The sequence below is a fragment of the Erythrolamprus reginae genome, chromosome 5 (assembly GCF_031021105.1).
Source record: "Erythrolamprus reginae isolate rEryReg1 chromosome 5, rEryReg1.hap1, whole genome shotgun sequence".
NCBI lineage: Eukaryota > Metazoa > Chordata > Lepidosauria > Squamata > Dipsadidae > Erythrolamprus > Erythrolamprus reginae.
Genome location: NC_091954.1, coordinates 35,286,688 through 35,297,903, shown reverse-complemented (window position 1 = coordinate 35,297,903; position 11,216 = coordinate 35,286,688). Strand labels below are relative to the sequence as shown.

The 11,216-nt window shown below is 38.8% G+C and overlaps 1 protein-coding gene across 3 annotated transcripts in view; it reads right to left on the bottom strand.

Annotated features, from left to right (window-relative positions):
* Positions 1-364: 364 nt before the first annotated feature.
* PCGF5 (polycomb group ring finger 5) overlaps positions 365-11,216 on the bottom strand; it is a 45,662-nt gene continuing 34,810 nt past the window's right edge. For all 3 annotated transcript variants that reach the window (XM_070752353.1, XM_070752354.1, XM_070752356.1), the window contains 2 exons: positions 4,096-4,155; positions 365-1,759 (listed from right to left, as the gene is read on the bottom strand). In XM_070752353.1, the coding sequence (XP_070608454.1) occupies positions 1,712-1,759; positions 4,096-4,155 (108 nt within the window). In that variant the 3' untranslated portion in view covers positions 365-1,711. The remainder of the gene's footprint in view (positions 1,760-4,095; positions 4,156-11,216) is intronic.

The window sequence follows — 11,216 nt, the reverse complement described above, 5'->3', positions numbered from 1 at the left end:
CATCTAACAAAAGAAGCATGTACAAATGATACTTTTTCAATGAGCTGAAAACAGTTAACAGAAGAATTAACATATAACTGAGAATTCTCTATATTCGTCAGAAAGTGCTGGCCCCAAGCATAATAAGCATTGCACACTATTGTAATCTAAAGATGATTACTCTGTACTAGAACCTTTAGAACCAAGTCTATTAGCATGGGATTTGACCTGGTGCAAATAGCACAATTTTCTTCTAGAAATAATGATTTACTTTACATGCTCTTACTAAAGCCCTGTGTATTACAAGGAAGGAGTACAGTATTCGAGCTTACTTTCCAAAACTCAATAGTTTTCTAGAGTGAATTACTTGTCTTATGGTATGTAATTTACTATATAAAGAATGATGTTTATTAAAAATTGTACAAATCGTTAAATTTTACTGTTACTTTTGTTTTTAACTGCAAAAAAATTAATGGAAGATGAGAAAAGACAGTATACAATACATTGTGATTTTTGTAGTAATATCCATAGCACAACATTATTGAACAGGAAAAAATTCACATATAATACCTAAGGCAACCATTAATATTTTTGAACACTACTGTTATGAAAAAACCCAAACACCCTGAACTGCCAGTAGTTTTGGTCAGATAGCTTTGTAACCATTCAAATTTACTTGCATTTCACACTTGACAAACCATTTCATAACAACGGCAAGATTCCTGGCAAACCTAAACTGTGCCTGTGATGGAATTAAACTGGCTCATTTTATAATATTACTGAATATGTCTAAAGAATACAAAAGCAGATGCCATTCCAGTGGCTGCAATCCAACACATTTAAGACCACCAATTTCAACCCACAACTTTCTAGTATTATACCAAATTTCAAAGGGAAAGCAACAATTAAAAATATAATCAACACTTTGAGAATAAAGTTTTCACAATAGTTTTTCTTTTTAGTTAAATTACAATAAAATTTAAAATATCTCTTCTTTTAAAACCCCTTCTTTTACCTGCTGCACATGTACCAATGTGCTATTACTCCAAAGCAAAACTTTAAATAAGTTTTGTGTATTATTCAAAGGAGATCATTTGATATTGTACCAGTCAAGTTCAATTCAGTTTCAACTTCTTTGATACAAAATCTAACTGTTCAGATACTGCTTAATGATCACTGCATATTAATGAGTGAACTACATCAGATTCTATGAGAAGCTGAATGAGTAAAAGTAATGGTAAAATAACTACTTTTCTGAAACATGTATTATTTACAAAAAGGTATCATTTTTAACCTTTATACAGTACTTTTAAACAACTTTTTGTTCAGTAAAACAGTACATGTGGAAAAAAAACAATAATACTACAAGAGAAATAGAAGACAGCTATTTTTTCTAATGTAGTCGGTGTTAGTTTTCTATCAGACAAAGCAAGTATTCAAGAGATTCTGATTCTTGACTACACATTTAATGATTTGACTATAATTTACAGTCTTTGATGCCACAAATATATCATGAATGTTTCCATGGCAGAATGGCACTTGGTTTACTCTAACAGCAGGGACAAAGTAATTGATCAGCTGAAGAGAAGTCCGTATTTGCAGGTTGAAATTGTGGTTCTTCCCCCCCCCGCCCCCCCACCCCAAAATCCAGGCACATCCATTCATTGTGCAATCTGTCGATGGGTAAACAACATAGTGCAGGTTTAATCTCAGTAGAATCTGGCCCTTTGGTTTAACTGAAGTCAATTCTGGGTCGATACTGGAGTACCATGGGATAAGACTAAAACCACAATGAAAAAAGAACAGAAACAATAATAACAGGTAGAACATAAATAAACAAGCAGTATAATGATGTAACAATTCAACAGAATTTAGTTAGTAAGTCTTTCCTCATCAATGTTAACAGGAACAAAATGTGCATCTGGGTCATCAATAAACCAATCAATATTCTCAAAATGAAAAATAAATTGGCCATGTTCTCAACAGTTTGAACTCACTAGCACTTTTCTTCCTAAGCAATTCCTCATTATCTACAGAAGGATTGCTGGACAGGCTAAAAGCAATCACCCTCTATAAGGATAGCGGGAAAGTTGTCCCTGAACCAGTTGTTTTCAGTATCGAATCATTTTAATTTTCTCTACAGATACATAGAGTACCATAATTAAATAGGAAGAAACTGGCAATTTAAAAAATTAAACAAAATAATATATACAAGATATCTAAGAAGAGGTAGCCAGGCCCCTAAGAATCTACTGTGGCTAATAATTGTCCTCACAGTAACAGATGTATTTGAGCACTGAGGGTAGTGTTACTCAATTGTATTTTAAAAAAAGAGTAATCTTCAACAGTTGTTCAGATTGGGCCTAATCTTAATTTAAGGGTGCTCTCTTTAAAATTCCCAAGCAGACCATAATTCACCTGTTATACACTCTGATGAGGCAAAGATAATGTCAGGAACCATCATGATACAAACTCCAGCCTTCCATAGTATGTGGCTATGGAGCATTTCTTAGATTTACCTTCCCTTGCAGATGCCTATGACACAGCTGTAAATAGGCCACATCCCCAAAAGCCAAGGATTAAAAAAAGATTACAGTGGTTTTTAAACCTTGGCTGCTTGAAGATATGTGGACTTCAACCCTTGCTGGCTGTGGAATTCTGGGAGTTGAAGTCCACGCATCTTCAAGGGGCCAAGGTTGCTGTAGAAAATTAATTCCAGAATGGTGTTTGTTAACCATGTACTGCAGCCTGATCTTTTTCATCCTAATATCAGGTATGTGCAACCTGTTGCTAAAGTCCAATTCTCATCACCTCCAGCCACTGCTGACAATGTTGGGGGATGATGAGAAATGTTCAGTAACAAAATTTGCATAGTCATATCTCCCTTATGGCAATCTTCCATTCCTTAGGGATATAATCTGAAAATACAGGAACAGGTCAATGCAGTGATATACATTTTCTCCAGTGCAACTGTCGATTTACATGAATTATGGCTACTTCCTGCACCTCACTGGAAATGACTCTATTATTTTCTTTACTAGAAAATACATGACTAATGCTGGATATAACATTGCATTTTACAGTCTCACCATAAAGAGAACATAATGCTTTTTCAATTTCTCCCATGGAAGGGTGACTTTATATATATGTGGTTTTATAAAATAGGGGAGTAAAGTAAAATGGAGCTCTGTAAAGGAAGGCAGCATAAAATTGAAGCATATTATGAATGCTTAAGTTTGCAAGCCCATTATGCCAAAGGTTAATACCCTTTGGCACTGAGGACTAACTTTCCTTTAAAAGTACGGTTGCTTTATAAAACACAATATTTTTGCAGTATAATTCTAATATTTTATAAAAGTAAATTTTAAATCCTAAACTTCTTATCCTCTGAAGTCCCAAAATATGTAACTAATTATTCATAACACCCAATCATTCAACTAAGATAGTATAGTCATGATTATCAATTTTCTATCATATTCATTTCCCCAAATATCTATAATACTATTCATGAATCCTATTGTTCCATGGTTGTAGACACAAAATAATTAAAAGACATTATCCAATTGCTGAATTATGATGTCATGATAATATATATGGAGCTACATAGAATATTGCTAAAGTTAGCAAAGCTTCTAAGAAGGCAATACTTGATAGCATTTAGCCTGATTAATTTACAAAAAATAAGACTGTCAACTTGCAATTAACCGTAATTTTACCTGGATTAATATTCATGCAAATTTGTTTGCTTTACTCTAAGGCTATAATTAATCAACAGCATAGAAAATCTTACCTAACTTATTGTAATATTACAACATGCTTATCTATATTTCAAATTGATTTACAAAATTGATTTTATAATTTGCGAGCCAATGAAGAGCCTATAGCATGCTACACAATATATAAATTAATGACTATAGCTTGCCCCATGGAATTTTATTTAAATCTAGGTAAACATTCAGACAAAAATCCAAGCTTTCAATCTTTATAATCAAATTTAGTCTAAAGAACTTAGTGAAAAAGAAAATGAAAGACACACATTCAGCTCCCACCTAAACTGAATTCCAAATGATAATGTTTTCACGACTACAATGTGTACAGCCAGGGAGTGCCTCTTACCTGATAAAAAGAGCCATCCTGTGAGCAGACTTGTGATGAGGAGCAGTTCTGACACCGAAACTGCAAAGGAGATGATTTTCTGATCAGATAAGAGGCATCCACTACTGAACATTGATCATCAGTCATTTAAAAATAGTTGCATATTCAGATATGTAATTTCTGACCCGTAAGAGATGAACTATATGGCTGCCAGAATTTTTAAAAAGAATCTATAACATTAATTATACATATAACTTTAGTTATAACATTTAAGAAGCGATAACATTGTGTATGTACAGTATGTATGTGTATATGTATGTATGTATGTATGTACGTACGTTTGTATGTACTGTATGTATAAAAGTAATTATATGTGTGTGTGTGTGTGTGCGAACACCCCCACCCCCCCTCTTCCCAATGTGCAGCTTTCTTGGCTACAAAAACATCATGGATGCTCTAAAAAAACAATAATCTTCAAGATATAATTGGAGGTGGATGGCAGGGCAGATATTGGAAATCTCATTTGAATTAAATATCCCTGACTTATATGAATGCTTTAAGGCAAGGTATCATTAAAAAAACCAACGCAATAAAATAAGAACAGCGGTGAGGCAAAGGGAGATATTAAGAGGTTAGCAATAAGATTTGCAAAAAAAAAGTTGAATGTCTATACTATATATTACCAGGAATTTTGCAGGCAAAAACTATGCAAACAAATGTAATTAACATTAACACTAATTACACCAATTGTGAATTCAGTAAAATAATAGGTCTCATAAAAATGGTAATTTTTTTAGTTCTAGCTAATTTATAACAATTGTTAAAATGCAGAATTATGCAACTTTTAAAGAGATGTATTTTTTAAATGTTTTTTTTTAATTAATAACAACATTTGGAGTGCCAAAGATTATTCCTATCCCATGTTAGACAATGGGAATTATTATTATGTAGACTTTCCAACTTTCTTACATTCATTTAAATATTCAAAAGCATGGATAAAATAGATATTAAGCATTCAAAGTGCATTGAGGAGAATTAAACTGTAAGTTTAATTAAAAGAGAAAATAAGTTAGATAGAGAAGTATGTAACTGTCCTACATATATTCATATTACAAAACTGCTGTCATGAAACACTAGACCAGACAATATTTTTTTTATACCGGGATATTTTATCTTCCTAGTCACAATTGTTTTGACTGTATATCTATAGTTATAATACTGATGATATTTTCAGAAATCTGAGAAGTTGCTTTTTGTATCCCAAAGTTAATTGGCTTCTTATTTATTTTTTTGCAATTTATCTGAGTCATTTTCCAAAATATCATATGTTTCTTCATAGTACATGCCAATGTGCTATCTACAATTCATATTTTTGAAACATTTGTGAATTTCATGCACTTGGATGCTATCTAATTAACTAGGTTTTTGGAAAAATAAATGTTATTTAGTAGAGATATGCCCTATATTTCAAATTCCGATTGTTTTGAGCTGAAAACAGTCTATTACAACCCCGCCATGAGTTTTTCTACACTGTTCTGCTCTTTGTTCTTATCTTGAGATGACCTCATTTCAAGCTGGAAATGGCAGTTTTCCTCTCAAAGATTAAGAATACTTTCAGTACAGAAGGACAATGTAGTTGTAACAGCCACATGAATTTGAAATACAGTGATACCTCGTCTTAGAAACCCTCTTCACACAAACTTTTCATGATACGAATCCGGTGTTTAAGATTTTTTTGCCTCTTCTTCCGAACTATTTTCACCTTACGAACCTGAGCGGCCGCTGCTGGGATGCCCCAAGGTGCTGGGATTTCCCTGGGAATCCCAGCCTCCGAACTTCCTTTGCCAGCCAAAGCACCCCATTCTTGCATTGCTGGAATTTCCATGAGGCTCCTCACCCTGAGATTCCCTTCATTTTTGCCAGCGCTGCTTTGAATCCCAGCGACAAACTCCCCACTTCCAAACTGCATGGGGGAAATGAGCAGAGTGGGGTGGACAAAAACGGGAGGGAAAGACTTATGGAGCTCAAGAGAGGAGAAAGTTGTGGGGAAAAAGAACACAGTGGGGTGGACAAAAACAGGAGGGAAAGACTCATAGAGCTCAAGAGAGGAGAAAGTTGTGGGGGAAATGAGCACATTGGGGTAGACAAAATGGGAGGGAAAGACTCATGGAGCTCACGAGAGGAGAAAGTTGTGGGGGAAATGAGCAGAGTGGGGTGGACAAAATCAGGAGGGAAAGACTCATGGAGCTCAAGAGAGGAGAAAGGTGTGGGGGAAATGAGCAGAGTGGTGTCGATAAAAATGGGAGGGAAAGACTCATAGAGCTCAAGAGAGGAGAAAGTTGTGGGGGAAATGAGCAGAGTGGGGTGGACAAAATCAGGAGGGAAAGACTCATGGAGCTCAAGAGAGGAGAAAGGTGTGGGGGAAATGAGCAGAGTGGGGTCGATAAAAACGGGAGGGAAAGACTCATAGAGCTCAAGAGAGGAGAAAGGTGTGGGGGAAATGAGCAGAGTGGTGTCGATAAAAACGGGAGGGAAAGACTCATGGAGCTCAAAGGAGGAGAAAGGTATGGGGAAAATGAGCAGAGTGGGGTCGATAAAAATGGGAGGGAAAGGCTCATGGAGCTCAAGAGAGGAGAAAGGTGTGGGGAAAATGAGCAGAGTGGGGTGGACAAAATCAGGAGGGAAAGACTCATGGAGCTCAAGAGAGGAGAAAGGTGTGGGGGAAATGAGCAGAGTGGGGTCGATAAAAACGGGAGGGAAAAACTCATAGAGCTCAAGAGAGGAGAAAGGTGTGGGGGAAATGAGCAGAGTGGTGTCGATAAAAACGGGAGGGAAAGACTCATGGAGCTCAAAGGAGGAGAAAGGTATGGGGAAAATGAGCAGAGTGGGGTCGATAAAAATGGGAGGGAAAGGCTCATGGAGCTCAAGAGAGGAGAAAGTTGTGGGGGAAATGAGCAGAGTGGGGTGGACAAAATCAGGAGGGAAAGACTCATGGAGCTCAAGAGAGGAGAAAGGTGTGGGGGAAATGAGCAGAGTGGGGTCGATAAAAACGGGAGGGAAAGACTCATAGAGCTCAAGAGAGGAGAAAGGTGTGGGGGAAATGAGCAGAGTGGTGTCGATAAAAACGGGAGGGAAAGACTCATGGAGCTCAAAGGAGGAGAAAGGTATGGGGAAAATGAGCAGAGTGGGGTCGATAAAAATGGGAGGGAAAGACTCATGGAGCTCACGAGAGGAGAAAGTTGTGGGGGAAATGAGCAGAGTGGGGTGGACAAAATCAGGAGGGAAAGACTCATGGAGCTCAAGAGAGGAGAAAGGTGTGGGGGAAATGAGCAGAGTGGGGTCGATAAAAACGGGAGGGAAAGACTCATAGAGCTCAAGAGAGGAGAAAGGTGTGGGGGAAATGAGCAGAGTGGTGTCGATAAAAACGGGAGGGAAAGACTCATGGAGCTCAAAGGAGGAGAAAGGTATGGGGAAAATGAGCAGAGTGGGGTCGATAAAAATGGGAGGGAAAGGCTCATGGAGCTCAAGAGAGGAGAAAGGTGTGGGGAAAATGAGCAGAGTGGGGTCAATAAAAACGGGAGGGAAAGACTCATAGAGCTCAAGAGAGGAGAAAGGTGTGGGGGAAATGAGCAGAGTAGTGTCGATAAAAACGGGAGGGAAAGACTCATGGAGATCACGAGAGGAGAAAGTTGTGGGGGAAATGAGCAGATTGGGGTGGACAAAAACAGGAGGGAAAGACTCATGGAGCTCAAGAGAGGAGAAAGGTGTGGGGAAAATGAGCACAGTGGGGTAGACAAAAACGGGAGGGAAAGACTCATGAAGCTCAAGAGAGGAGAAAGGTGTGGGGAAAATGAGCAGAGTGGTGTCGATAAAAACGGGAAGGAAAGACTAATGAAACTCAAGAGAGAAAGGTATGGGGAAAATGAGCAGAGTGGGGTCGATAAAAATGGGAGGGAAAGACTCATGGAGCTCAAGAGAGGAGAAAGGTGTGTGGAAAATGAGCAGAGTGGGGTCGATAAAAACGGGAGGGAAAGACTCATGGAGCTCAAGAGAGGAGAAAGGTGTGGGGGAAATGAGCACAGTGGGGTGGACAAAAACAGGAGGGAAAGATTCATGGAGCTCAAGAGAGGAGAAAGATGTGGGGAAAATGAGCAGTGTGGTGTCGATAAAAACGAGAGGGAAAGACTCATGGAGCTCACCAGAGGAGAAAGTTGTGGGAGAAATGAGCAGAGTGGGGTGGACAAAAACAGGAGGGAAAGACTCATGGAGCTCAAGAGAGGAGAAAGGTGTGGGAAAAATGAGCACAGTGGGGTAGACAAAAACGGGAGGGAAAGACTCATGGAGCTCACGAGAGGAGAAAGGTGTGGGGAAAATGAGCAGAGTGGGGTCGATAAAAACGGGAAGGAAAGACTCATGAAGCTCAAGGGAGGAGAAAGGTATGGGGAAAATGAGCAGAGTGGGGTCGATAAAAATGGGAGGGAAAGGCTCATGGAGCTCAAGAGAGGAGAAAGGTGTGGGGGAATTGAGCACAGTGGGGTGGACAAAAATGGGAGGGAAAGACTCATGGAGCTCAAGAGAGGAGAAAGGTATGGGGAAAAATGAGCACAGTGGGGTAGACAAAAGTGGGAGGGAAAGACTCATGGACCTCACGAGAGGAGAAATGTGTGGGGGAAATGAGCACATTGGGGTGGATAAAAACGGGAGGGAAAGACTCATGGAGCTCAAGAGAGGAGAAAGGTGTGTGGAAAATGAGCAGAGTGGGGTCGATAAAAACGGGAGGGAAAGACTCATGGAGCTCAAGAGAGGAGAAAGTTGTGAGGGAAATGAGCAGAGGGGGGTGGACAAAAACAGCAGGGAAAGACTCATGAAGCTCAAGAGAGGAGAAAGGTGTGGGGAAAATGAGCAGAGTGGGGTCGATAAAAACGGGAGGGAAAGACTCATGGAGCTCAAGAGAGGAGAAAGGTGTGGGGGAATTGAGCACAGTGGGGTGGACAAAAACGGGAGGGAAAGACTCATGGAGCTCAAGAGAGGAGAAAGGTGTGGGGGAAATGAGCACAGTGGGGTGGACAAAAACGGGAGGCAGGGACTCACGGAACTCAAGAGAGGCTCTTTTCGCCTTTCTTCGTTGGGACTGCCACCTCTTGCCACCTCTTGCTGTCCCTCCCTCCACTCCGTTTGCCTCAGCTTTGTCTGCCTGCTGCTTTAAAAAAAAGGCTTAATGTTTTGGATTTTCCGAAAGCATTATTGGCTTTTCTCTTGATTCCTATGGGAAACATTGTTTCATCTTATGAACCTTTCACCTTACGAACTGTGTCCCAGAACCAATTAAGTTCGTAAGACGAGGTATTACTGTAGTTCCTTCTCTATGTCTTAGCGTATTTCCTCTCCATTTTTTTTAGCTTTTGATTCTGTAAAAGCTTAGCATCAAACTTTTTTTAATTGCCTTCTTTCTAAGACATTTATTTATTCAATTTCAATTCAATTCAATATCATTCCTAGGCTTCAAGTTTGAGGATTTCTTTATAATTCTCACTGCCTTAGGAAAATTCTGGCAGTTAATGACTCCACTTCTTCTGTCTATCTGACCTGATATCAGGCGGAACAGTTGCCCATTAAAGTCTTAAAAAGGAAAAATCGTCTACGGGATTTCATTTCTGTCTTCCTTTTCAGCAAGAAATAACAATTACAATATGACATTAATGGCTTCTTTAATCATGCTGGTTCCATGGCATGATGGTTTCATTTAACTTTCACATATTATATGCCATACTATTTTGGCATAGCAGGTTAGAAGTCAGGTACTTTAACTATTGGAAATCAGCAGTGTACAGTAGTCCCTCACCTATCGCTGGTGTTATGTTCCAGACCTGGCTGCGATAGGTGAAATCCGCGATGTGGAATTTATCGACTGATAGTACTTATTTAAGTATTTATATTGTAATTGTTTGGTAAGTTTTCATTGTTTTAAGTGTTTATAAACCCTTCCCACACAGTATTTATTTTAGATACAGTATTTAAATACAGTATTTACAATTTTAGATATATATATTTTTTTGAAAAACCTGCCGATCAAGTTTGGCGGGCTGTTTAAATCTGCCGATAGGCTTCCTCAGAAACCCGCGATGAAGTGAAGCCGCAGTAGGTGAAGCGCGGTATAGCGAGGGACTACTGTATATCAAAATATTTAACATTTTCCTTGGAGGAACTATCAAACGATAAAACTAAAAACCAACAAAATTAAACTATTGGTCAGCTAGACTGGCATTGCCTCTTCTATCAAATCTTCTGAGTCTCAAACTGAGTTGGTCCACTACTTGATCTATGACCTTTAATTGATGATGTCCTCTAAATCCTTTATTTTGTATGTAAGCAAGAATTCATTACACGTGCCCTTACTGCTTAGAAAGGGTTATTTAAGTAATAGAAGGAGGAAGTTGAAGTAAGTTGGCCTAACCCTTATCTAAAGATGATTAAATAGCAGTTTATCTCCTCTAAATCCCAGGCCACACTCCTGCTTAACAGGGAGGACAAACAGAAGAAGCAACTAATCATTTGTTACAAGATATATTCTTTGTTAACTGTAAATACTTTAAAAATGGCAGGAAGATCTGGTTTTAGATGTAGCAGTGCCAGGTTACAGCAACATCAGGAAGATGGTGCATGAGAAACTGGAGAAATTCCAAGAACCTAAAGAGCAACTGGTGAGAATATGGCAAAGTAAATGCCAAAGTGGTCCCAGTGGTGGAAGAAGCACTCAGAGCTGTAATCTCTAAGCTGGGAGAGGGGCTCCATCAGAACTTAGTACCATGAGAGCTCTGTGTCTAGAAAACTGTGGAATAATCCAAGATTGAGAAAAACACAGTCTCAGTCTCTCTCTCTTAGACACACACACTTTGTAAGAGCTATGGTGGCACAGTGGTTACAATGTAGTACTGCAGGCTAACTCACTGCTCACTCCAAAAATTCAAGTCCCACCAGCTCAGGGTTGACTCAGCCTTCTATCCTTCCGAGGTCAGTAAAATGGGAACCCAGATGGCTGGGGAAAATATGATAACTTTGTAAATGGATTAGAGAGAGTGGTAAAACTCTTTGAAGAGGTGTATATACATCTATTGCTATTTAAAAGGAATATAATTAATATA